The sequence below is a fragment of the Lepidochelys olivacea genome (assembly GCF_965140295.1).
Source record: "Lepidochelys olivacea isolate rLepOli2 genome assembly, chromosome: 9".
Classification (NCBI taxonomy): domain Eukaryota; kingdom Metazoa; phylum Chordata; order Testudines; family Cheloniidae; genus Lepidochelys; species Lepidochelys olivacea.
Window position 1 is genome coordinate 56388004 of NC_140419.1, and position 27677 is coordinate 56415680.

Consider the following 27677-nt stretch of genomic DNA (forward strand, 5'->3'; position numbering starts at 1 on the left):
TTTCTGCCTGCCACATATGACACTTGTGGTCCTTTTCCTTCTCTGCAGCTTCCAGTCTGGCCAGCTCTACTTTTTGTAGCTGTCTTACTGGTAGTCATTTTTCTGCTTTCTTGTGCTTATTTCCCTCATCCAAAATAAACAAACAGAAAATAACAAAATTGTGACCTCCTCCTGACCGTTGTTAGTCACTACACTTAAGACTCACTTAAAATCACAAATATCAGTTCTTAAAGTGTGAACTCCACTTGGAGTAACAAGCTGTACAAACACCTACTTGCTGTGCCACTGTGACTTTCCCCTGGTGTTATCTGTTGGGTCACTCCAGTCCTCGATTGGGAGCCAGTCTTACCCTGCTCTGCTGTGAGAACCCCCACTCCTGGACTGTTCACGCACAGTCTCTGGCATGTAAGCTGCTCCTTGGATTGAGGAACCGAATGATACTAGCCAATATCTCTGGTCCCAGACACAACCCTAGGAACCTCCTTCTTGCAGTGTTCAGTTATGCCCGCTGGACACTGCAAGATTATATGAGTTCGTCTATTTAACAAAGAAATTGATATGCACCAGGCTTGTTATCCCAAGGGGAATCTCTGACATGCTTTAAATCAAATACACTTCTTCAGGTAGAATAAACAAACAGATTTATTAACTACAAAGATAGATTTTAAGTGATTATAAGTCAAAGCATAACAAGTCAGATTTGGTGAAATGAAATAAAAGCAAAATGCATCCTAAACTGATTTTAACACTTTCAGTGCCCTTACAAACTTAGATGCTTCTCACCACAGGCTGACTGGTTGCCCTTCAGCCAGGCTTCAGTCGCTTGGTGGTGATGTCTGTAGATGGAGGTGGAAGAGAGAGGATGCATGACTCTCCCTTTTATCATGTCCTTTCTTCCCTCTTGGTTTTGCCCCCCTCTTCAGAGTGAGGTGAGCATTACCTCATCACAGTCCCAAACTGACCAAAGGAAGGGGGTGACTCACTCGAGAGTCCAACAGATCCTTTGTTGTTGCCTTGCCCAGTGTTCTTTGTTCCTGTGAGGCTGGGCTGGGTTTGTCCCATACATGCCCTGATGAGGTGTGAACTGTCCCTCTGCTCCTGGAGAGTTTTTGCCTGGGCTTGCTTTAAGCCTTGAGGACACATTTTCAGCCTCATAACTATATACATGAAATTACAACCTGTAACATTACTATAATAACGAATTACTATAACATTACCATAACAACAATGCTCAGTACATCATGAGCCTTCCAAAGACACATGACATGATAAACTGTGCATTAGATACCACACAATCATATTATAAGGATGAATATGAGATGCTGCGTGTTCCTCCAAGGTACAGAATGTCACACCTATCTCCTGTAGTGTTCAGAGGGTAAATACACGAGCAGTGGTAAGGTGCTTAGATGCTATAATAAAGAGGTCATATAAGTATCATTAATAGATAGATACCCAGGAAACAGGTGTCTAATTAACACATAACTAGATGGGTAGAGAGAGAAAGTAAGGCCTTTTGCAAAAGTGGATCCCCATAACGAAGCACTTAACTCCATATTTGGGCACCTGGATAAATCAGAAAGTGCTGTGCACCCTGCAACACCTGTTGAGGTGTGGGGTAGTTAATCAGAGCTCAGCACTTTGAAAATCAAGCCACTTATTCAGGTGCCCAATAGCGCATGAGGAGGTGAATTTTATGCAGGCGTTATGGAGATTCTTGTCTACAGACACTTGTGCAATATCCTAACAAAAACCACCTTAGCAGTCCTCCCCAAGTGAGAGCTGATGTCCCAGGGCGAAGCAAAGGGTTAGCTTAGCACAGGCTGCAAAGCAGGAAGATCTAGATGAGAAAGTGAGAGGAAGAAGCAGAAAAAACCAGCTCAATGAGGGGGAGGAGGAAAGAAGCGACTGCATCATCTGTTGTGACCAGGCTTTAGTAAATTGGGTGGAGGATGCAGAGGAGACATTTTGACTACTCCCAATTGTCAGATAGACTCAGTAACTAATTCTTTCTCCTTGTGCATCTGCGGGCTCTCTTCCTGAGAGGCAGGGACTGAGGGGCTAGGAACCCAGCTCAGGAATCACCTAATCCTATAAAGCAGGAATTGCTTAAGGTCTGTGATCTTCATCTTTTAATAAATAACTCCTTCCACTCCTCAGTGTGTTGACTGTTTGCCCTTACATGAGGGACAGTTTCTGATTCTCTTTGCATACCGTGTAGACTGGTTTTATGGTTGTGATTTTAGAGGATCTCCCACAAGGGATCAATCAGGTGTAAGATTATAACAATGTGAGCTTGCTCCCAAAAGTGCTCTGCTTCTGGCAGCTAAAATTCCAGCACTGAGTGCTTCCTCCTAGCAGCACGGCTGCTCCTTGGCCATTTGGGGGTGCGTTAGTTGTGCCATGGGAGGACTTGGCTGGCTGTAATTGAATAAAGAAGCTACCAGGTGCTGGTGAATTCAGGAATCTCAGCTCCAGCTCAAAGGATGTATAGGCCCTTCTGTGTTACAGTAGTATGTCCATGCCCCTTGGCTCACACGACCCACTTGACTTTTACTCAAATGCAGGGTGGTATTAGAAAGCTGAGGCAAATTTCTTTACATTTTCCAAGCCAGTTAGAGAAGCAACATCAATGCTGAACAGACCTGATTTCCCCAACCCCCATGTGGCGCCATCACTGGCACCTGTGCAAAGTGGGTGTGAATGGACCCTGCTGTGAATGGAAAGCCTGATATGCCCCCTTGGCATGAAAGTAAATGGCCTGGTCAGATGCAGGGCACAGGGGAACCAGGCCCCAGCTCTGCTGTTCCGGCTTCTGTTTTGATTTTTAATCAGCTTGTGTGGCACTGTTCAGGGAGGCAGGAACTGTCAAAGAAGTTAGAAGCCCAGTAAATGTCAATGGGAGTTGGGTACCTGACTCTCTTTAGCCACCTTTGAAAATCCCTATGTGACGTTCCCCTCTGGTGTTATCTGAATTGGTGATCTGTTAGGGCACTCCAATTCTTGACTCTGGGAGCCAGCCTTACCCTGCTCTGCTGTGAGAACCCCCACTCCTGGGCTGTTCACACACAGCCTCTGGCATGTAAGCTGCTCCCAGCTACTTGCAACCGAATGAGACTAGCCAATGTCTTTGGTCCCAGACTAAACCCTAGGAACCTCCATCTTGCAGTGTCCAGTTTTGCCCACTGGACACTGCAAGCTTTTATGAGTTCGTCAATTTAACAAAGAAATTGGTATGTACCAGGCTTGTTATCCTAAGGAGAGTCTCTGACACGCTTCAAACCAAACACACTTTTTCAGGTAGAATAAACAAACAGATTTATTAACTATAAAGATAGATTTTAAGTGACTATAAGTCAAAGAATAACCAGTCAGATTTGGTGAAATTAAATAAAAGCAAAACACATTCTAAGCTGATCTTAACACTTTCAATGTCCTTACAAACTTAGAGCATGTCTACACAGGCAAAGTTACAGCACCAGCAGTTACAACACCGCTCAGAGAGCGCTGAAGGAAAACTGCTGTTGTGTGTTCACACTGACAGCTGCCTCCGCAATAGCATGTTCACACTTGCGGCGCTATTCAGAGAGGTGCACTCTGGGCAGCTCTCCCACAGAGCACCTCTTTGTCTTCTGCTACTAAGACTTGTGGGAAGGCGGAAGAGGTCGCGGGGCATCCTGGGTCCTGACCCAATGCCCTGTGACACATTGCTTTGCATACCAGCAATCCCTGTGCTTCCATCTGCATTTGGCACCATCTTTCAATGGTTTGTATACTGCGCGCCCTGCCTCTTTCTGGCTGCAGGAATGGATCCTGAGCTGTTGACAAGAATGCTGTTCGGACTGACCAACACGTCACAAGTGGCAGTGGAGTTATCCTTAAACTACAAAGGCAAGAGGAGTGCAACATTGATCTCGCCATGCGAAGTAGCTACGACACAAGATTTCTTGTGGCATTCACTATGGTGCTGACCACTGTGGAACACCGCTTTTGGGATCGGGAAACAAGCACTGAGATCACATTGTGATGCACGTCTGGGATGACAAGCAGTGGCTGCAGAACTTTTGCATGAGGAAAGCCACATTCATGGGACTGTGTGAAGAGCTTGCACCAGCCCTGTGGTGCAAGGACACAAGAATGAGAGCTGCCCTGCCATTGGAGAAGCGCTTGGTGATTGCACTGTGGAAGCTGGCTACTCCAGACTCCTACTGATGGGTCACTAACCAGTTCGGAGTGGGAAAGTCGAGCATTGGACTCGTGTTGATGGAAGTGTGCAGGGCCATTAATCGCATCCAGCTCCGAAAGACCATGACTCTGGGCAACATGTGTGAGATTGTGGATGGCTTTGCACAAATGGGCTTCCCTAACTGCAGAGGCGTGATAGATGGCACACACATTCCAATTCTGGCACCAGACCACCTAGCCAACGAGTACATTAATCACAAGATGTATTTCTCAGTGGTTCTCCAGGCGCTTGTGGATCACCGTAAGCGTTTCACAGACATTAACACAGGCTGGTCCGGAAAAGTGCATGATGCACGCATCTTTCATAACACTGGCCTGTTCAAGAATCTGCAAGCAGGGACTTTCTTCCCAGACCAGAAGATCACCATGGGGGAAGTTGAAATGCCCACTGTGATCCTGGGAGACTCCACCTACCGCTTAATACCGTGGCTCATGAAGCTATACACGGGGCAACTTGACAGCAGCAAGGAGCAGTTCAACAACAGGCTGAGCAAAATGCAGAATGACTGGAGTGTGCATTCGGCCATTTAAAAGCCTGCTGGCGATGCCCGTATGGGAAACTGGACATGGCCGATGATAATATTCCTATGCTTATAGCCGCATGCTGTGCACACCATAATATTTGTGAAGGGAAGGGTGAAAGGTTCACTCAGGGCTGGACAGCAGAGACTCAGCACCTGGAGGCTGAGTTTGAACAGCCAGAGACCAGGGCTATTAGAGGGGCACAGCGTGGGGCCATAAGGATCAGGGATGCTTTGAGGCAGCAATTTGAAGCTGAAAGCCATTAATATTTGTTGCTGTGCTCAGGATTGCAATGCTTGTAATGCTACGAGGTGATTGTTGCACATGATGCAAGAAGGGGCCTTAACATAGCTGTACATATGTTGCCTTGCAGTGCTCTTTTTGCTTTCACTTAATAGAATAAAGATTGCTTTCAAACAAACACAATTATTTTATTGAAAGACAACAACCAGAGGAGAGAGTCAAATGAAAAAATTAATCAGCAGGTAGGGGGATGGGGGGGAGGGAATGGGGGAATGGAAGATTTCAAGAGGAGGAGGGGTCCCGGGACAGCTATAGATTTATGTGTGTCTAGGGATCATACCCAACCTTCTCCTTTGGAGTACGATGCAGCGGGTGCTGTACTTCAGCAGGGCCAAACTACAGATGGATGGGTGTTGAGTGCAGTAGGCATTGGGAGTGAGGAGGGAGGAGTGGAATACTGCGGGTAGAGAGTAGAGCCAGGAGGTTGATAAGAGTATATTGGCGGGCGGAGCATGGGAAAGTTTTTTGCGACAGCGGCTGCAGGGGAGAGCAGGTGCAGAGCTGCTTGGTTTGAAGAGCTAGTATCTCCCTGGAGCATGTCCACTTGGTGCTCCATAACTGTTAAGAGCCGCTCCGTGGCTTCTTTCTGGTGTGCCGCGTTTGCCTTTTGTTCCCTCTTCTTGCTGTCCCGCCACTCCTTCAGTTCCTTTTTCTCGGCGGCGGACTGTATCATAACCTCATACATAAAGTCCTCCTTAGTCCTTCTTAGCTGCTTTCGAATTCTTCACAACCATTCTGCCGCCAATAAGGGAGGCTGGCCTCCCACGGTCATCTCTGTGAAGTTCAAATGCAACCTTTTACAGAAGCAGTATTGTTTGCAACACAGACAACACTTTTTCAGTGCTTTAAAACACAGCTGACGCTAACTGGCTGACTCCAGGCAAGCACACACAAGCCACAAGACCTCCAAAATGGTGAGTAGCCACAGGGGCAAAGTAAATCACTGTTCCCGGAACCTGCTGTACACTAGGCACATGGCTCTTGGGCACTTGGGGAGAGCCAGCACTGTGGCGGGAGGGGAGGGGGGCTGATAATCATTCCTGTCCCCACACTTTCCACAGAAGATTATCATTTTGGAAGATATCTCACTGTTGAGGGTGAGCAGGGAATCAAGGAAGGGTGTTCTCCAGGCTTGCAGCTTCCAACCTGGTCCCTATGCAGCTAGCCTGTGTGCAGCTATGGTCTCCCCCATCCGCTCCCCATGACGGCACAGTGGTGGGGGAAAGTTACTGTTGATGGGGCAAGAAACAAAGCAGCTCTGCCGAGGAACCAGCGGGAGCGGATTGCCCAGTATCTCCACAAGAGTTTCCTGGAGATCTCTGAGGGAGATTCCCATGAAGTGAGGGAGTGTATCAACAGCCGCTCAAACTAGGCATGATGTGGGAGACAAGCCTGCTTTCTGCAGCTTCCTGCCCCCAACAACTCTCTTCCGCAATTTCCAAAACCAGATCCACTTACCAGGGCCTCCTCTCCTGTTTCTGCTTCGCCAATATCCGTCTGCTGTGACTGGTGTGACAGGGTCGGGCCAGAGGGCTACAGGACAGTAATAGAAGGCAGATATATTAGCCCCAGGTTAAGTAGGTCCCTTTTCGGTGGGTAAGGGAACAGAGAAGGTTCCAGAACAATCAGGAACCTTCTGGAGACAATTAAGACAGACAGGCTGATTAGAACACCTGCAGCCAATCAAGAAGCTGCTAGAATCAATTAAGGCAGGCTAATCAGGGCACCTGGGTTTAAAAAGGAGTTCACTTCAGTTTATGGTGCGCGTGTAAGGAGCTGGGAGCAAGAGGCACTAGGAACTGAGAGTGAGAACGTATACTGTTGGATGACTGAGGAGTACAGGCATTATCAGTCACCAGGAGGAAGGTCCTATGGTGAGAATAAAGAAGGTGTTGGGAGGAGGCCATGTGGAAGTAGCCCAGGGAGTTGTAGCTGTCGCACAGCTGTTCCAGGAGGCACTCTAGACAGCTGCATTCCACAGGGCCCTGGGCTGGAACCCGGAGTAGAGGGCGGGCCCGGGTTTCCCCCAAACCTCCCAACTCCTGATCAGACACAGAAGGAGTCGACCTGGACTGTGGGTTCAGAAAAACGGCCAAGCTGAGGGCTGCCATGAAGCTGCAAGGTGAACAAATCCGCCAATAAGCGCAAGACCCACCAAGGTAGAGGAGGAACTTTGTCACACTGGCTAGACTCCTCCGGGGTAAAAAAGAGCTCCTGACTGCATGCATCTCTGGCCTCCGAGTCATCCTCTGCCTCTGGTTCCCCCTGCCCCTCTTCATCCAAAATTACCTCCTCCTGGCTCGGTCCACTCTCGACTGGCAATGAAGCCAATGAAGTATCCACAGGGGACTTCACAGTGGAGGTGGGATCACCACCGAGTATCGCGTCCAGCTCTTTGTAGAACAGGCAGCTTGTGGGCACAGCACCAGAGCAGCGGTTTGCCTCCCGCGCCTTGTGGTAGGCATTCCACAGCTCCTTCACTTTGACCCTGCACTGCAATGTGTCCTCATCATGGCCCTTTTCTATCATGCATCTAGACATGTGTCCATAGGTATCTGCACTGCCTCCTCTCCCCAAATACCGATGAGGTCCAGTAGCTTGGCATTGCTCTAAGCAGGGGATTACCTGGTGCGTGGAGCAGGCATGGCCACCTGGAAAGATGCACTGAGACCACTGCATGCATCACAGAGCAAACAGGAAAGGGACTTTCAAATTTGCAAAGGAATGTATGGGGTGGGGCTGACGGTTGGTCACCTGAGGGCAGGGCAGTGGAGTTCAAACCGATGGCCAGAGAGGTGAGAACAGGCATTTGTGGGACACCTCCCGGAGGGCAATCACAGCGCTGTAATTGACCAGGGGGGTCTACACTGGCACCGCAGTGCTGTAGCCCCAGTGCAGAAAGCTCTACGCCTCCCCTCAAGGTGGTTTTTTTAGAGCGCTGCAACTGTGCAGTTTCTGCGCACTAAGTGGCTTGGCAGTGTGTGCACCTCGGGAGTTACAGTGCTCAAAGCTGTTTTACTGCGCACAAACTTGCCAGTGTAGACAAGCCTTTAGATGCTTCTCTCCTCAGTCTGGCTGGGTGCTCTTCAGCACCTTTGATCAGCGCTTCAGTCGCTTGGTGTGGTCTCCGTAGATGTAGGTGGAAGAGAGAGAGGAAGAGCATGGCAAATGTCTTTCCTTTTTATCATATCCTTTCTTCCCTATTGGCTTAGTGCTGCCTTCAGAGTCAGGCATTGCAATGCCAAACTGATCAAAGGAAAGGAGGTGACTCCCTTGAGAGTCGAACAGATTCTTTTGTTGCTGTCTAGGTCAGCGTCCTTTGTTCCTGTGAGGCTGGGCTGGGTTTGTTCCATACACGTCCTGATGAGGTGTGAACTGCCTCTCAGCTCTTGTAGAGTTTTTGCATGGGCTTATTTTAAGCCACCAGGATACATTTTCAGCCTCATAACTATATACATGAAATTATAACCTATAACATAACTATAACGACTACTATAACATCACTATAACAACCATACTCAGTGTATCATGAGCCTTCCAAAGACACCCAACATGACAAACTTTGTATTGGATACCACACAGTCATTTTACACAGATTGTTGCTTTTTACACAGATTGCTGGTTGTTCCCCTGAGGTACAGAGTGTCACACCCTACCCCAAATATTCTCTCCTGGAATTATGCTGGGGCAGGAGTGGAGACTCCGTGCAGTGGAGCAGCCTGTCAGGTGGCCGTGTTTTTGAGGGTGGGGCTGTCCTGTGACATGGCTTGGTGTCTGGCACGGTTACTGAGAATGCCTTTGACCCGTTGTCTCTTTCCCTCCTAGACGCCTCACCTGGTCAATCTGAATGAGGACCCCCTGATGTCTGAATGCCTTCTGTACTACATTAAGGATGGGATAACCAGGTGAGAGCATAACCGCCACAGAATCATGTAGCACCAGTGTGTCTGCTGAAATGAACAGCATTGGACTCTGGTTGTCTGAGTGCAGGGCAGGCCCAGGGCATGGGATCCCCCTCTCCTCCTCATTCACTGCTGAACCAGGTGTCGGTGCTCTGTTGCTATCAAACTCAGGTCACTAGTGACAAAGAGACCTGAAACTATGGAGGAATTGCAGCCCTGCCCTCTGCGTAGTCCCTGGGTCAGGCTGGACTTCCCAGAGAGGTGAACTGAAGGGGAATCTAATTGATGTGTTCCCATGGACTTAATGTGCTGTCCCGTGAAGGGGAGCTGGGCAGCGCTATCCTTGTGGAAGAATGTCCCATCCTGGGGATGGGCGAGGGCTGTCGTCTGCAGAAGCCCTGGCCCTACACTACCGGGTGGGCAGGGAGAGAGAGCAGATGCATATTCTAATTCCACCACTTGGAAGGGATGCATTAGCTGGTGTATACTGGCATGTGAAAAGTCACATTTCCCCATGACAGCTTCCAACTAAGATGTTTGCCTTGCTGCCCACTGAGGGTCTCCTGAGACCAGATCCAAAGCCCATTAAAATAGATGGAATGACCAGTGGGCTTTGGATCAGGCCCTTCAAGTGCGCTGCTGTAAACGGTCTGAAATCTGGTGTATTATTGCCAGGGAACCCTACTAAGTCTGTGTCTCCCCGCAGGGTCGGCCGAGAGGACGCGGAGAGGAGGCAGGACATCGTGCTGAGTGGACACTTCATTAAGGAAGAGCACTGCATTTTCCGCAGCCACACCAAGGCCGGTGGCGAAGGTACCCTCAGACAGAGAGCCTCACACGTCCACACTCTGTGCTTTCACCCCAGTTCAGTCACATACCTGGCTACCTGCAGCTCCTTCTTAGTGTTTGCAGTCAGGGCACCTGAGCTCCTACTTACATCCAGGAGGACTGGGGCACTAATGCCTGTCAAGAGGCATGGAGGAGGGCACCTTCTCTCTACCTACTTGTCAAGGTGGGGTGTGTGGGAGTGCAGCCTTGACAGGATGTGCTGTGATATCACCGCCTGTCTCCTGGGTTGGGTCATTCCCATTTCCTTCCTTGCACTCGTTGAAGCACAGTCAGACCAATCTCCTGGCTGTACCATCTTCCCCGGTCACACCCCTTGAAAGGCAGCTAGCAGTGCAGAGCATTGGCAGGACACTGTTGCCTTCCATAGCCATGCCACTGGCAGAAGTGAAGGGAAGCATCTCCAGGGAATTGCAGCTGATATGCTAATAGAGGCCATTCTGTAAGGCAAATCAGGAAGTAGAGAAGATGGGTGTGAAAGAAAAGAGTGAGCTATGAAGGCTGATTCCCTTGCCGAAGACATTCTGTGTTATCTGAGGTCATCCCTCCTGCAGAATGGGCAGTTATTGTTAATGAGGCTTGCTCACAGGATGTGGGGGGTAAATCTCTGGGATTGATTTGCGGAAAGGCCAGAGACTCAGGCTCTGTTTTTTTCTTAATCCCGCCACAGTCTTTCAGAATGCGCTTTGTAGCTTTGATGGGAGCATGGTCTAACCCCTAGAATCAGTGATACACGTCACTGGCCAAGCAGAGTGAGGCCAAGCACTTAGCTCAGTGGCATTCTGCTGTTTGCAGTCTTGGGATGCACAGGGAAACATTTTGTTCATTTTGGTGACTGGCGACCAGACCTGATTTCCGCCTTGTGCCCATTTGAAACTTAGGCAGTGGAGAGGTGGTGACATCAGAGGTAGCACAGCCAGTCATAACTTTGTCCCTCTAGTTCATTTGCATACTTCAATCCCATGTGTTGAAATGAGTCAGCAAGTGAAACTGCAGGTCAGGATTCTGCTCTGCTTTGTCAGAGATGGGGGCTGGGGGCTCAGGACTGGAATAGTGGGGACTGCTTCAGGACAGGAGCTGTGTTGGTTGAGTAGGAGTGAGGCTGGAGATTTGAACTGTGGCTCCCGCTACACTATGGCTGGCCAGGGGTGCAGGAACAATTGGTGTAGTGAGGATGCTGACAGTCATTGAACCAAACTGTAATATAATGGAAACCACTTCAAGACGGGGGGTGCGGTGCACCCCCACCATGTTCCCTCTAATTTTTTCTATCCATGGGCAAAATGAATTTTGTTATGTGCACCATATTGAGGTAATGTGGGGATGTGCGCCAGCAGTAGAAACAAAAAACCTAGATATTTATAAAAAAAAAAGGAGTACTTGTGGCACCTTAGTGACTAACCAATTTATTTGAGCATAAGCTTTCATGAGCTACAGCTCACTTCATCGGATGCATACTGTGGAAAGTGTAGAAGATCTTTTTATATACACACAAAGCATGAAAAAATACCTCCTCCCACCCCACTCTCCTGCTGGTAATAGCTTATCTAAAGTGATCACTCTCCTTACAATGTGTATGATAATCAAGTTGGGCCATTTCCAGCACAAATCCAGGTTTTCTCACCCCTCCCCACCCCCACACACAAACCCACTCTCCTGCTGGTAATAGCTTATCTAAAGTGACCACTCTCCTTACAATGTGTATGATAATCAAGGTGGGCCATTTCCAGCACAAATCCAGGGTTTAACAAGAATGTCTGAGGGGGGGTGGGAGTAGGAAAAAACAAGGGGAAATAGGTTACCTTGCATAATGACTTGGCCACTCCCAGTCTCTATTCAAGCCTAAGTTAATTGTATCCAATTTGCAAATGAATTCCAATTCAACAGTCTCTGGCTGGAGTCTGGATTTGAAGGTTTTTTGTTGTAATATCGCAATTTTCATGTTTGTAATCGCGTGACCAGAGAGATTGAAGTGTTCTCTGGCTGGTTTATGAATGTTATAATTCTTGACATCTGATTTGTGTCCATTTATTCTTGTATGTAGAGACTGTCCAGTTTGACCAATGTACATGGCAGAGGGGCATTGCTGGCACATGATGGCATATATCACATTGGTGGATGTGCAGGTGAATGAGCCTCTGATAGTGTGGCTGATGTTATTAGGCCCTGTGATGGTGTCCCCTGAATAGATATGTGGGCACAGTTGGCAACGGGCTTTGTTGCAAGGATAGGTTCCTGGGTTAGTGGTTCTGTTGTGTGGTATGTGGTTGCTGGTGAGTATTTGCTTCAGGTTTGGGGGCTGTCTGTAGGCAAGAACTGGCCTGTCTCCCAAGATTTGTGAGAACACCCCTCCAACGCATTATTAAGGATCTACAACCTATCCTGAAGGATGACCCAACACTCTCACAAATCTTGGGAGACAGGCCAGTCCTTGCCTGAAACTGTTGAATTGGAATTCATTTGCAAATTGGATACAATTAACTTAGGCTTGAATAACTTAGGCTGCACAGCCTCAAGGACTCGCGAGCTACGCTTAAGTCGCTGGGTATGCACACCCCGGCGACCCAGAGGAAGCCCCTTTAGCCACAGCCTCCCCCTCAACGCCAGTACCAGCCTCGCCATAGGTATGAGCCTTACCGTAGGCGAGGCAGGGATCACAGGCGACGGCGCAACAACAATAATGCACCGGCCCAGAAACAAGGCCAGCACAAACCCCAGCCGGGCAGTATGCCAGACTTTTGAAGGTGCGCTCGAAGACAGCGAACCATAGAAGTCACCGGAACCGTCCCTTTGTTTCCTGAACTGCCTGCCCTGTTTCTCCCATGCGTGGTCCACCATTACCTCAGACCTTTGGGTCTTACGCACGGTGCAGAACAGGTACTCACTGCAGTTTGCCTCCCTCTCCCCCCCACCCCTCTTTCCTGTCCCTCTTCAGGGACCCCTCTCACCAGCATCTCCTAGAGAAGGAAGTCCGCTTGCTGCTAGAGACAGGGGTGGTAGAGGCAGTGCCGCACAGCCTAAGGGGGAAAGAGTTCTACTCCCGGTACTTCCTCATCCCCAAGGCCAAAAGGAGCCTTTGTCCCATTTTAGTCCTGCACGGGCTCAACAAGTTCCGGGTCAAGGCCCGGTTCTGCATGGTCTCTCTGGGCACCATCATCCCTTCCCTGGATCTGGGGGACTGGTTCGCTGCCCTCGACATGAAGGACATGGACTTCCATATCACCATCCACCCAGCACGTCGGAGGTTCCTACGCTTCACCTTGGGCCAAGAACATTACCAGTTTGCAGTTCTCCCGTTTGGTTAGGCCGCAGCCCCAGGGGTATTCACGAAGTGCATGGCGGTGGTGGCAGCCTTCTTACGGAGGCAGAGAATCCGCGTGTACCCATACCTAGACGACTGGCTCCTGGCGGGCCGATCTGAGGCAGAAGTGTGGGGCCATGTGGCAGATTGTTCCGCGAGCTGGGGCTCCTGGTCAACGTCCCCAAGTCCATGCTCGTACCCACGCAGAGAGTGGAATTCATAGGGGCGGTCCTGGAAGCAGTGGAGGCCAGAACAAGCTTTCCAGTATCCTAATTCCGGGCTATCCAGCAAGCTGTGGCCTCCCTGCACCAGTTTCCAATGACAACGGCCAGGTGCTGCCTGCGGCTGCTGGGCCACATGGCAGCATGCACACACATGGTCAGGCATGCCAGACTGAGACTCAGGACTCTGCAGGCGTGGCTTGCTCGTGTGTACCGCCCAGGCAGGGACCCCTGGACTTGGTAGTGACAGCCCCAAGGGACGTGCTGGACTCCCTGCTGTGGTGGCAGTCCCAGCCTGTGGTTTGCGAAGGCATCCCCTTTGCCGCCCCACAACCGGACCTGACGGTGGTGACGGACGCATCAGAACACGGATGGAGGGCTCACCTGGGGGACCTCAGGACTCAGGGCTTGTGGTCTGGAGCAGAGCGGTCGCTCCATATCAATGTGAAGGAGCTCAGGGCGGTTCGACTCTCCGCCAGACCTTTCACGCCACTCTGAGTGGTCACTACTGCCATGTTTTATATAAACAGACAGGGCGGGGCTCGTTCCTCGCCACTCTGTCACGAGGCTCTCCTCCTCTAGGACTTTTGCATAGCCCATGCAATTCATCTCGAGGCGTCCTATCTCCCGGGGGTACAAAACGAGCTGGTGGACTCCCTCAGCAGGTCATACCGCATGCACGAGTGGACGCTCAGGGTGGACGTCATGCTTTCACTCTTCTGCAGGTGGGGGTTTCCCAAGTAGACCTGTTTGCCACCAGGGCCAACGCCCAGTGCCCATGGTTCTGCTCATTCCAGGGCCGCAGCCCAGGCTCGCTCGCGGACGCATTTGCGATCCCATGGAGAGGGGGCTTGAGGTATGCTTTTCCCCTGCTCCCCTTAGTACACAAGGTCCTGCTTAAGGTACTCAGGAACAGGGCAGTGGTGATCCTCATTGCCCCAGCCTGGGCCCGCCAGCACTGGTACACATCGCTCCTAGAGCTTTTGGTGGAGGCCCCAGTAGTCCTGCCTCTACACTGGGACCTCATTACACAGGACGGTGGGTGGCTTCTCCACCCTGACCTGCAGTCACTGCACCTGACAGCGTGGAGACTCTGTGGCTAAACGCCTTGGAGAGCCAGTGCTCCTTTCCTGTGCAGCAGATTCTGCTTGGCAGTAGGAAGCCCTCCACTATGACGACCTATATGGCCAAGTGGAAAAGGTTCTCATGTTGGTGTGAACCCCAACAGGTGCGGCCATGGCAGGCCCCGGTGCAGGCCATCCTGGAGTGCCTCCTGCACCTCAAGCAGCAAGGGCTAGCCCCCGTCCTCACTCAGAGTACACCTGGCGGCCATCTCTGCCTTCCATCCGGGGTTCTCGGGGGGCTCGGTGTTTTCCCACCCAATGGTGGGATGGTTCCTTAAAGGGTTGGAGAGGGTGTTTCTGTACTCCCACCCCCAGTCCCTCCATGGAACCTTAACCTGGTCCTCTCTAAACTCATGGGACCCCCTTTCAGGCCCCTCACTTCCTGTTCTCTTCTCCACCTTTCGTGGAAGGTGGCATTTCTGGTGACCATTACCTCGACCAGAAGGGTGTCCGAACTGATGGCCCTCACCTCTGAGCCACCGTTTTCAGTATTGCACCAGGGCAAGGTGCAGCTCCGACGGCACCCCAAGTTCCTCCCTAAGGTGGTCTCCCAATTCCATTTGGACCAGGACATTTGTCTGCCGGTGTTCTTCCCAAAACCTCATACGGACCTGAGTCACTGCAGCTTGCACACCCTGGATGTGCGTCAAGTGCTGGCATTCTATTTGAAGCGCACCAAGCCCTTTTGTAAATCTACACAGCTGTTTGTGGCTGTAGCCGAGAGGATGAAAGGCCTCCCAGTGTCGGCGCAGCGGATCTCGTCTTGGATTACAAGCTGCATCCGGACGTGCTATGAGCTTGCAGGTGTTCCGGCCCCGGTGGTCATGGCCAACTCGACCAGGGTGCATTCCTGGCACAGGTCCCGATCCAAAAGATCTGCAGACCAACCACCTGGTCTTCGGTGCACACTTTCATGACCCACTACGCGGTCAACCAGCAGGCCAGAGAGGACGAAGCAGTTGGCAGAGCGGTTCTCTGAGCAGTTGTTCCGTGACTCCTACCCTCCTCCAGAGGTAAGCTTGTGATTCACCTAATGTGGAATGGACGTGAACAAGCACTCAGAGAAGAAAAAACGGTTACTTACTTTCTCGTAACTGTTGTTCTTCGAGATGTGTTGTACACGTCCATTCCACCACCCACCCTCCTACCCCTCTGTCGGAGTCGCCACAAGAAGGAACCGGAGGGGGTCAGGCCAGCAGGGGTATATATGCACGGCTCACTTGGGGGGCCCCGCCGGCCCGATGGGAGCCGCTAAGGGAAAAAGTTTCCAACGCTCGTGCATGCAGCGCGCGCACAGCTAATGTGGAACGGACGTGAACAACACATCTCAAAGAACAACAGTTACGAGAAAGTAAGTAACTGCTTTTTCCTGCATCCATGTGCCTGGATCATTTCCCTTTGCCCAGTCAGAACAGTTGTAGTTCATGTAAACAGTGCTCATGTGGTGCGGCAGGCAGAGATTCCTTAGCCTGCTGCACCCAGTGGGCAGTCTCGAGAGGAGAGAAGACAGGCAGGCAGCAGGGTTCGGGTTCAGGTTACTGGTGGGTGTTGCCTCAGTGCTGTGAGGGGAGGTTGTTATTAATATAAAATTGATGACGCCAAGAAGACCGGCAGCCTGGCTGACTCAACATTATACAGGTTTGCTGGCAGTGTCCTTTAAAATCGCTACAGGTTTAGGGATAGAGACTGCTTTCCTACCCCTCCGCTCACCTGCAGCAGCAATGGGGTGGGCAACCCACTGGCATACAAAAGCAATGCATTGTTAAAAGCTGGAGTGGCCCAATCCCTCTTTCACCCTATCCAGGAATCTCCATGCAGCCTAGCTTGCTGAAGAGGTCAGCAGGTGGCAGTACCACAATATAATAGTTCGGAGGTTACTTCTCACCGAGTGACTAGAGAACAAATAATACAACTCCCAGATCCCCAGGCGGTCCCTCTGTTACTCAGTGTCATGTGCTGTCCCCTCTTACACATGCTGTATAGTGCTTTGCTCGGTGAGCAGCCCCCGGGCTGTCTGTGGGACCAGTTGTGACGTGGGAGGAAGCGGGGCATGTTCTGGCTCTCGGTGATTAATGCTCAAAGACTGATGGCAGGTAGTTTGCAGTCTGCAGATCCAGGCTGGACTTTGGCATGGAAGAGACAAATCGTTAAATGCCAGTGAAATAATGGGGGTAAGAAGGTGGTGAAGGCCTGCCATGTGGGAACATAAGGAAATTAACCTGACATTTATAACTAAGATATAGACACAGGGGGAGATCTTCAAAAGCACTTCAGGGGTTTAGGAGCACCAGCCCCATTGATTTTCAGCGAGACGCACTCCTAAATTCCACAGGCGCTTTTGAAGTACAACCTTGTTGTATGTGCTTGGGCTTGTATGTCTGGAGCAGGGTGTCCACTGGCATCAAGATGCTAAACAAACAGCCCTCCCTTCCTATCGCAGCCCATAGGGCCTGCACAGCCAACATTTCCAATGCAATCAGGAGACCAGCAACCCTTCAGGCCTCTGCTGTCCCTTCACACCTCTCCTCCTGTCTCTTTCTCTCTCCTATGCCTTTCTCACAGTAGTGGTGACACTAGAACCTTGCGAAGGGGCCGACACCTACGTCAATGGCAAAAAAGTGATGGAACCCAGTGTCCTGCGATCTGGTAGGTCCTGCTTCGGAGGGAGTGATTGACTCAGCATTGACAGAATGCTTTAACCACTGACCCACATAGATCCCCTTATAGAAACATACCAGGTCACCCTGTTGGGCAGATGGTGGTTCTAGTCTAGTGGCATCAGTGGAGTGACAGTGGGGGATAGTCAGTGCAGCTACTCATGCTCAAATGCTCTGTTGAATCAGGGCATAAGTCATGGGACATGAGAGGCCTTGTTGGGGGAAATCCTGCTGTGCAACCCTTGCCACTGAGTTGGAGTTTCTGCTTATAGTGGAGACCTCATTGGTTAACTCTGAACTGCCCTCCCCAAAGGAAACCGGATCATCATGGGGAAGAGCCACGTGTTCCGATTCAACCACCCTGAGCAGGCTCGCCAGGAGCGGGAGCGGACCCCATGTGCAGAGACCCCCGCAGAGCCAGTGGACTGGGCATTCGCGCAGCGAGAGCTGCTGGAGAAACAAGGCATTGACATGAAGCAGGAGATGGAGCAGAGGTGAGGAGGCATGGGGGAGGCAGAGGAGATGAGGGATCATGGAGGGAGGGGAACATGGAGAGGTGGAGCAGAAGGGAAGGAAATGGGGTGCCAGCCAGTAACTGTGGATCTGTCCAGGTTTGTCATTCTGTCCTTCCTAATTCTTCACAGGCTTCAGGAACTGGAGGACCAATACCGCAAAGAGAGAGAAGAGGCCAACTATCTTCTTGAGCAGCAGAGGCTGGTAGGCACATATATTCTGCTTCTTAACTGGTTCATCAGAGCAACACTAGTTACCGTCAAGGCACAGACGGGTTGAGCCTCTAGTTTGAACAATGGATGGTTGTGCTGACATGAGTAGGGTGGATCTGCATCTTCTGAAGATACTACCCAGAATGGAAATATCATGTGTCTCCTCATCTAATGGGACCTTTTAGACCAGTGAACACAGCTGTGGGTAGGTTGGCTTTCTACAGGGGGTGGAGCCATTTGTCAGTTTTATGGGGATTGAGAGAGACCTGGTACAGGAAAGGGGTGGTCAAAATCAAAAAGACAATTGTTTGTGGGTTATTTCCTTATTTTCCCCCCTTTCCCTCAGGACTATGAGAGTAAACTAGAGGCTTTACAGAAGCAGATGGACTCCAGGTATTATCCTGAGGCCAATGAGGAAGAGGAAGAGCCTGAAGATGAAGGTAAAAGTTCAGTGAAAGCAGAGAGTGACAAATTGTGTGAGAGAGAATGAGCCTTTTATAGTTTTGTTGGCCAATGACACTTCCTAATGACTCTGGTCTGTTACGATGAAAGTCCGGAAGGTTATGCAGGTGTATTGGCAGGAGACTCTCTCTTATCATAAGAATGGCCCATCTAGCCCAGTATCCTGTCTTCCGACAGTTGCCAGTGCCAGGTGCCCCAGAGGGAATGAACAGAAAAGGTAATCATCAAGTGATGATGTGGAAAAAGCTGAAGTAGTCAATATTTTTTTTGCCTCAGTCTTCACAGACAAGGTCAGCTTCCAGATTGCTGCACTGGGCAACACAGTATGGGGAGTAGGTGAGCAGCCCTCAGTGGTGAAAGAAGAGGTTAAGGACTATTTAGAAAAGCTGAACATGCACAAGTCTATGGGTCCAGATCTAACCCAATTGGCTGACGTGATTGCAGAGCCATTGGCCATTATCTTTGAAAATTCGTGGCGATTGGGGGAGGTCCCAGACGACTGGAAAAAGGCAAATATAGTGCCCATATTTTAAAAAGGGAAGAAAGAGAACCTGGGGAACTGCAGACCGGTCAGCCTTACTTCAGTTCCCAGCAAAATCATGGAGCAGGTCCTCAAGGAATCCATTTTGAAGCACTTGGAGGAAAGGAGGGTGATCAGGAACAGTCAACATGGATTCACCAAGGGCATGTCGTGCCTGACCAACCTGATTGCCTTCTATGATGAGATAACTGGCTCTGTGGATATGGAGAAAATGGTGGATGTGATATATCTTGACTTTAGCAAAGGTTTTGATATGGTCTCCCACAGTATTCTTGCCAGAAAGTTTCAAGCGGAGTGCTCGAGGGGTCGGTCATCTTTATTAATGATCTTCCATATGAGGAAAGGTTAATAAGACTGGGACTTTTCAGCTTGGAAAGAGACGGCTAAGGGGAGATATGATTGAGGTCTATAAAATTATGACTGGTGTAGAGAAAGTAGATAAGGAAGTGTTGTTTACTACTTCTCATAACACAAGAACTAGGGGTCACCTAATGCAATTAATAGGCAGCAGGTTTAAAATAAATAAAAGGAAGTATTCCTTCACACAACACACAGTCAACCTGTGGAACTCTTTGCCAGAGGATGTTGTGAAGGCCAAGATCATAACAGGGTTCAAAAAAGAACTAGATAAATTCATGGAGAATAGGTCCATCAATGACTATTAGCCAGGGTGGGCAGGAATGGTGTCCCTAGCCTCTGTTTGCCAGAAACTACAGGGAATGAGCTATGATTCTATCACTTAGAATCATAGAATCATCGAATATTAGGGTTGGAAGAGACCTCAGGAGGTCATCTAGTCCAATCCCCTGCTCAAAGCAGGACCAACACCAACTAAATCAACCCAGCCAAGGCTTTGTCAAGCTGGGCTTTAAAAACCTCTAAGGATGGAGATTCCACCACCTCCCTAGGTAACCCATTCCAGTGCTTCACCACCCTCCTAGTGAAATAGTGTTTCCTAATATCCAACATAGACCTCCCACACTGTGGCTTGAGACCACTGCTACTTGTTCTGTCATCTGCCACCACTGAGAACAGCCGAGCTCCATCCTCTTTGGAACCCCACTTCAGGTAGTTGAAGGCTGCTATCAAATTCTCCCTCATTCTTCTCTTCTGCAGACTAAACAAGCCCAGTTCCCTCAGCCTCTCCACATAAGTCATGTGCCCCAGCCCCCTAATAATTTTCATTGCCCTCCACTGGACTCTCTCCAATTTGTCCACATCCCTTCTGTAGTGGGGGGACCAAAACTGGACACAATACTCCAGGTGTGGCTTCACCAGTGCCGAATAGAGGGGAATAATCACTTCCCTCGATCTGCTGGCAATGCTTATTCTAATACAGCCCAATATGCCATTGGCCTTCTTGGCAACGAGGGCACACTGCTGACTCATATCCAGCTTCTTGTCCACTGTAATTCCCAGGTCCTTTTCTACAGAACTGCTGCTCAGCCAGTCTGTCCCCAGCCTGTAGCGGTGCATGGGATTCTTAATAGAATCATAGAATATCAGGGTTGGTAGGGACCTCAGGAGGTCATCTAGTCCAACCCCCTGCTCAAATCAGGACCAATCCCCAACTAAATCATCCCAGCCAGGGCTTTTTCAAGCCTGACCTTAAAAACCTCTAAGGATGGAGATTCCATCACCTCCCTAGGTAACCCATTCCAGTGCTTCACCACCCTCCTAGTGAAAATGTTTTTCCTTATATCCAACCTAAACCTCTCCCACTGCAACTTGAGACCATTACTCCTTGTTCTGTCATCTGCTACCACTGAGAACAGTCTAGATCCATCCTCTTTGGAACCCCCTTTCAGGTAGTTGAAAGCAGCTATCAAATCCCCCCTCATTCTTCTCTTCTGCAGACTAAATAAGCCCAGTTCCCTTAGCCTCTCCTCATGGCATGTGCTCCAGCCCCCTAATCATTTTTGTTGCCCTCCACTGGACTCTTTCCAATGTTTCCACATCTTTCTTGTAGTGTGGGGCCCAAAACTGGACACAATACTCCAGATGAGGCCTCACCAATGTCGAATAGAGGGGAACGATCACGTCCCTCGATCTGCTGGCAATGCCCCTACATATACATCCCAAAATGCCATTGGCCTTCTTGGCAATAAGGGCACACTGTTGACTCATATCCAGCTTCTCGTCCACTGTAACCCCTAGGTCCTTTTCTACAGAACTGCTGCCTAGCCACTCGGTCTCTAGTCTGTAGCAGTGCATTGGATTCCTCCGTCCTAAGTGCAGGACTCTGCACTTGTGCTTGTTGAACCTCATCAGATTTCTTTTGGCCCAATCCTCTAGTTTGTCTAGGTCCCTCTGTATCCTATGCCTACCCTCCAGCGTATCTACCACTCCTCCTAGTTTAGTGTCATCTACAAACTTGCTGAGAGTGCAATCTACGCTATCCTCCAGATTATTAATGATCTGCAATTAATCCCATCAACCAGATCACTGATAAAAATGTTGAACAAAACCGGCCTCAGGACCGACCCCTGGGGCACTCGGCTTGATACCGGCTGCCAGCTAGACATCAAGCCATTGATCACTACCTGCTGAGACTGACAATCTAGCCAGCTTTCTATCCACCTTATAGTCCATTCCTCCCATCCCTACTTTTTTAACTTGCTGGCAAGAATACTGTGGGACTATGTCCACTGTATTGCCTCGGTCCACATGCTTGTTCCCTCAAAGAATTCTAGTAGATTCATGAGGCATGATTCTTTTTCGAGTGATTGCTCATGTGTATTGCACCAAAGGTGTGCATGCTCGCCACATGCACCGGTTTCGGAAGTTTTTCCCTTAGCAGTACCCGTAGGGGAGGGTCCTTTGCGACCCCTGGAGTGGCGCCTCTATGGCATGGTACAAGGGGCGCTGCACGCTCCCCCCACCCTCAATTCCTACTTGCCACCAGTGAAGGTGCTTCGGAACTGCTCTGCTCCAGCTTTGCTGCAGATCGTCCCCAGAACTCTTGTTCATTCAGTGTATGTTACCTGCAGTTAGTAATTTGATTAATTTTAGTTTAGTTAGTTCATCCGGGGAGGGGCATGCCCCGTGCCCCAGGTTTTAAGTCGTGCAACACTTGTAGGTGACAGATGCCACTGAGTGAGCCGCACACAGACTGTTTGCTTATGCTGTTTGCGTGAAACCCATCTCAGCGATCGCTGCCAGATTTGCAAGTCGTTTAAGCCTCAGACTGAGAGAGAGAGAGAGAGACATTAGGTTTCAGGCCATCCTGATGGAGTCGGCATTGATCCCGACTCTGGCGCGCCGCTCCGAGTCGGCACCGGGTACCACGGTGTCAGTACGCGGCGACCCACCGGTGCCATCTACCAGTCGGCTCCGTTCCCCGTCTGTGGGGCACACCAAGAAGGCTAACAATAGGCCTTCTCCGCCGTGGCACCGGAGCAAGACTGGTGGAGAGGCAAGACCCATGTTGGGAAGTCCTCGGTCCCCGTCGGCCTCTAGGCCTCCGACTCAGGTCGAGCAGAGTAGCCCGGCCCGTTTGAAGCAGGTTTCCCCAGATGTCTGGATGCCCTCCACTCCAGAAGCCCTGCAAGCGGCTCAGGATGTTATGTCCATGCCGGTACCAGGAGCACCGCCAATGTTGGCCCCGTGGTCCAGAGGCAAGCCGCCGCTGGGATCTCCACAGTCGCTCCCGACTCGGTACCGTTCTCAGTCGAGGGAATGTTCCCAATGCTGTTCATCGCTCAGCGACCATCCTGTGAGTAGTCCATGCAGGTCACTGTCGACCCCCACTAGGTTGTCTGGCTGGGTTCCGTCTGACAGAGACTCCAGGCACCGCTCTGCCTCAAGGAGCGGATACCGACAGGACCGAGGCAGACAACGCCGAAGGTCCTCTTCTCAAAAGGGCTATCATAGTCAGTCACAACACGAATGTTGACACCGTTCTCGTTCATTGTCTCGCTCCAGGACCCTGCCACAGCACTGCTTCCTTAGCCTTGGGCGCCGATTGCCGTCGTGGATCCTCCCGCTGGAGCCTATCGCAGAGCAGCTGCTACCGGCAGTACCATTCCTCCACGTCAGGGTCGCGGTCTCGTGGTCAGCACCACTCCTGGCACCGCCACTCCTCCTTGTCCAGGGACAGCAGCAGGTCGTACATCAACCCAGCCTCCCTTCGTAGTCGTCCATTGATGGGTCAGGCCAGCCAGACCGAACAGCCTGCTCCGCCAGTGCCACAGCAGGTGCACTGGCCCTGGGCCCCGTGGCCAGCACAGTGGTACCAGTGGGCACGGTGGGCCCTGACACAAGCCCCGGTGGGGTTTGCTCAGTGGCTGGAGCCTCAAAAGGGCCATCGGCCTCCCTCTCCCGGCCTCCAAGGAAGGAGTCAGTGGGACGTGCATCTTTGGCGCCATGCCCGGAGAGCGACCAGGGGGTGGATCCTCCGGTGCCGGTGGACACACAAAATACTGCACCTACCTCCTCACGCTCCCCTGATGAGGTGATTACGGCCCCTCCTCCCTCCATCCCGCAGGAGGACTCTAAAGCCCACCAGAAGCTATTGAAAAGGGTGGCATTAACCTCAGCCTTCAGGCAGAGGAGGTGGAGGAGCCCTTGGACTCCCTTTTTAACATCCTGACTGCCTTGGTCCTGGGCAGGGTGGCCTTGCCACTCCATGAAGGGGTGGCAGAAATTTCAAATGCCTTGTGGCAAACCCCGGCCTCCTTGGCCCCCATCTCTAAGAGAGTGGAATGCAAGTATTTTGTGCCCGCCAAAGGACATGAATACCTTTACACCCACCCTGCTCCTAACTCCCTGGTGGTTGAATCGGTCAACCACAGGGAATGGCAGGGCCAACCAGCCCCTACTCTGAAAAATAAAGATTCCAGGAGGCTGGATTCATTTGCGAGAAAAATTTATTCGTCCTCAAGCTTCCAGTTACGGGTGGTGAACCATCAGGCTCTCCTGGACTGGTATGAGTTCAATCTGTGGGGCTCTCTGCCCAAGTTTGAGGACTTCCTCCATGATCGTGACAGGAAAGAGTTCATAGCTCTGGTGGAGGAGGGTACAGCGGCTGCCAGGGCAACCCTGCAGGCAGCGGCAGATGCAGCGAACACAGCCGCGTGGTCCATGACCTCCGTGGTGTCCATGAGAAGGCCATCGTGGCTCCTACTGTCGGGGCTATCCGGTGAGGTGCAGAGCTCCTTACAGGACCTCCCGTTTGACAGCAAGGCTCTGTTTGCAAAGGAGACAGACATAAAACTGCATGGCTTGAAGGACTCCTGCACTACACTTAAGACTCTTGGCCTCTATGTTCTGGCTCCGGCTTGACTTAAGTTTAAACCATGGCAGGCTCCCACCAAGGCCACCCACTCTAAATACGAGCCCCCGTATAAAAAGTCGGGGGACTATAAGAAACGGCCACAGAGACAGTCTCGGTCTGTCCCCCAGCCTTGGTCCTCCAAAGGCAAACAGGCAGGGAAACAGCAGTTTTGACTGAATGCCCAGGGGCGACCCACTAGTTCTCATCAGGGATCTACCCTCAATAAAGCCTCCCTTCTCCAACCGGTTGTGTGCTTTTCTCCAGGAGTGGTCACGGCTGACCTCAGACCGATGGGTCCTCAGCACCATCTCTCAGGGCTACACCCTCCAGTTTACCTCTACCTCGCCCAACCACCCTCTTCCCCCGTCCCTCCGGGGGGACCCCTCCCACAAGGCTCTGTTCGAGCAGGAGGTGGGGCAGCTCTTTGGCCTAGGAGCGATGGAGGTGGTGCCAGCAGAGTTCAGACACAAAGGGTACTACTCCCGCTATTTCCTTATTCCGAAGGCCAATGGGGGGCTCAGGGCCATCCTGGACCTGCAAGGCCTGAACCAGTACATGGTGAAGCTCAAGTTCCGCATGGTCTCCCTGGCCTCCATCATTCCCTCCCTGGATCCCGGGGACTGGTACGCCGCCCTCGATCTGCAGGATGCATACTTCCACATCCATATATTCGAGGGGCACAGACATTTCCTCCGTTTCAAGGTGGGATAGGAACACTACCAATTTACCGTCCTCCCGTTTGGCCTGTCCACTGCCCCGAGGGCATTTACAAAGTGTATGTCTGTGGTGGCGGCCTACCTCAGGCACCGTGGGGTCCAGATCTTCCCCTATCTGGATGACTGGCTGGTCAAGGACAGCTCTCAGTCGCAGGTGCGGGACCATGTGGTGCTCCTTCTGTCCACGTGCACCACTCTGGGCCTGTTAGTAAACGACACCAAGTCCACATTAGTTCCGGTACAACACATAGAGTTTATTGGGGCAGTTCTGGACGCCACGTCGGCCAGAGCCTCCTTCCCACCTGACAGGTTCAAGACCCTGAAAGGGCTCATCGACACAGTCACAAGGTTTCCAGTGACAACAGCCAGAGCGTTTCTCCAACTCTTGGGTCACATGTCGGCGTGCACATATCTGGTTTGTCACACCAGACTCAGGGTGAGGCCCCTCCAGCTCTGGTTGGTCTTGATGTTCTCCCAGGCCAGAGACAGGATGGACAAGGTCCTCACTGTGCCTGAACCGGTGATCGCCTCCCTACAATGATGGTCCTCCCCCATCAATGGAGCTGGTGTCCGACGCATCAGACCTGGGGTGGGGAGCCCATGTGGGAGACGTTCAGACCCAAGGTCTGTAGTCTGCACAGGACCTGGCCCTCCACATAAACGTCAAGAAGCTCGGGGCGATATGGCTGGCTTGCATGGCCTTCCGCTCACACCTGGAGGGCAGGGTGGGCATGGTTCTCACGGACTACACAGCCTCGATGTTTTACATCAACAGGCAAGGGGAGGCCCGATTCTCTGCCTGGAAGCCCTCAAGCTGTGGGACTTCTGTATAGCCCATGACATTTGCCTACAGGCCTATCACCTACCGGGCGCCCGGAACTCACAGGACTTCAGTGACTTCTCCTCTCAGCATGAGTGGTGTCATCACCCAGAGGTTTTGCACAGAGTTTTCCAAGAGTGAACCTGTTTTCCAGGTGGACCTGTTCGTGACTCGGCAGAACCGTCACTGTCCCCGGTTCTGCTCTGTGGGGGCTGGGACAGGGCGCTATCTCTGATGCCTTCCTCCTGTCCTGGTCAGGCCAGTTTCTCTATGCCTTTCCCCTGTTTCCACTGATCAGCAAGGTCCTGGAAAAGATAGACAGACAGGGCCTGGGTCCTCCTGATTGCCCCGGTGTGGCACAGGTAGCATTGGTACGGGACCCTCACGAGCCTGGTGGTAGCCCCACCGTGGCTGTTACCGTCCCACCCAGACCTCCTCTCTCAGGACCAGGGCTGCCTCCTCCATCCCAACCTAGCGGCACTCCACCTCACGGCGTGGCAGCTCAATGGTTAGACTGGGAGGAAAGGACGTGCTCGGAAGGAGTACAGCACGTGCTCGGAAGGAGTACAGCACATCCTCTTGGAAAGCAGGCAACCCTCCACATGCCGAGTCTACTTGGTTTTCCTGATGGGTGGCTGAGCAGGGCATTTCCCCCGTGGCTGCCTGGTTCCAGCTAATCTTGGACTACCTCCTTCACCTTAGAGCCCAGGGTCTGTCAAGGTACACTTGGCGGCCATATTGGCCTTCCATCCGCCGGTGCAGGGGCATGTGGTATTCTCCCATGCCATGACTGGCCAATTCCTTAAGGGATTGGATCATCTCTTCCCATACGTTAGACCCCCAGTCCCGCAGTGGGATCTGAACTTGGTGCTGGCCTGGCTCATGGGTCCCCCCGTTTGAGCCACTAGCTACGTGCTCCTGGTCGCACCTCTCATGGAAGGTGGCCTTCCTGGTGGCGATCACGTCAGCTAGGCAGGTCTCGGAACTCAGGGCCCTGACCTCTGAGCCCCCGTTCCATAAGGATAAAGTCCAGTTCCGCCCACATCCTTCATTCCTCCCGAAGGTGGTCTCTGCCTACCACATGGGTCAGGACCTTTTCCTGCCGGTCCTCTGCCCCAAACCCTATGTGTCCAGCGAGGAGCGCCGTCTCCACAAGCTGGATGTGAAACGGGCTCTGGCTTTTTACCTGGAGCAGACTAAGCCATTCAGGAAGTCTTCACAGTTGTTGATCGCCTTGGCCGAATGCATGAGGGGTCGGCCGATCTCCACTCAGCAGTTCTCCAATTGGATCACCTCGTGCATCCATACCTGTTATGACTTGGTGGGAATCCCTCCACCGTCAGTTGTGAGGGCACACTCCTCTAGGGCGCAAGCCTTATTGGCTGCCTTTTTAGATCATGTCCCCATTCAGGACATTTGCAGGGCTGCTACATGGTCTTCAGTTCACACGTTCACCTCTCATTATGCGATCGTCTCCCAGACCAGGGAAGGTGCCGGGTTTGGCAGGGCTGTGCTCCGTACCGAGAATTTGTGAACTCCTACCCACCTCCAACAGATATAGCTTGGAATCACCTATTGTGGAATACACATGAGCAATCACTCGAAGAAGAAAAAATACTTACCTTTTCCGTAACTGGTGTTCTTCGAGTTGTGTTGCTCATGTTGATTCCACATCCTGTCCTCCTTCCCCTCTGTTGGAGTTGTCTGACAAGAAGGAACTGAGGGTAGGGGGAGCACGCAGCACCCCTTATACCGCGCCATGAAAACTCCACTCCAGGGATCGCTAGGGGCACTCCCCTATGGGTACTGCTAGGGGAAAAACTTCCAACACCGGTGCACGTGGTGAGCACGCACACTTATTGTGGAATAGACATGAGCAATACATCTTGAAGAACACCAGTTACGGAAAAGGTAACTGTCTTTTTCCTTTTACTAAAACCATGTTAACTCTTCCTCAACAAATTATGTTCATCTCTGTGTCTGACAATATTGTTCTTTATTATAGTTTCAACTAGTT

General features: G+C 51.3%; 1 protein-coding gene across 4 annotated transcripts in view; it reads left to right on the plus strand.

Annotated features, from left to right (window-relative positions):
* Window positions 1-27677, plus strand: part of KIF1A (kinesin family member 1A) — a 223114-nt gene that overhangs the window by 113142 nt on the left and 82295 nt on the right. For all 4 annotated transcript variants that reach the window (XM_084639637.1, XM_084639634.1, XM_084639635.1 and 1 more), the window contains 6 exons: window positions 8896-8975; window positions 9679-9785; window positions 17027-17110; window positions 17435-17615; window positions 17766-17838; window positions 18193-18286. In XM_084639637.1, coding sequence (XP_084495763.1) covers window positions 8896-8975; window positions 9679-9785; window positions 17027-17110; window positions 17435-17615; window positions 17766-17838; window positions 18193-18286 — 619 coding nt within the window. The remainder of the gene's footprint in view (window positions 1-8895; window positions 8976-9678; window positions 9786-17026; window positions 17111-17434; window positions 17616-17765; window positions 17839-18192; window positions 18287-27677) is intronic.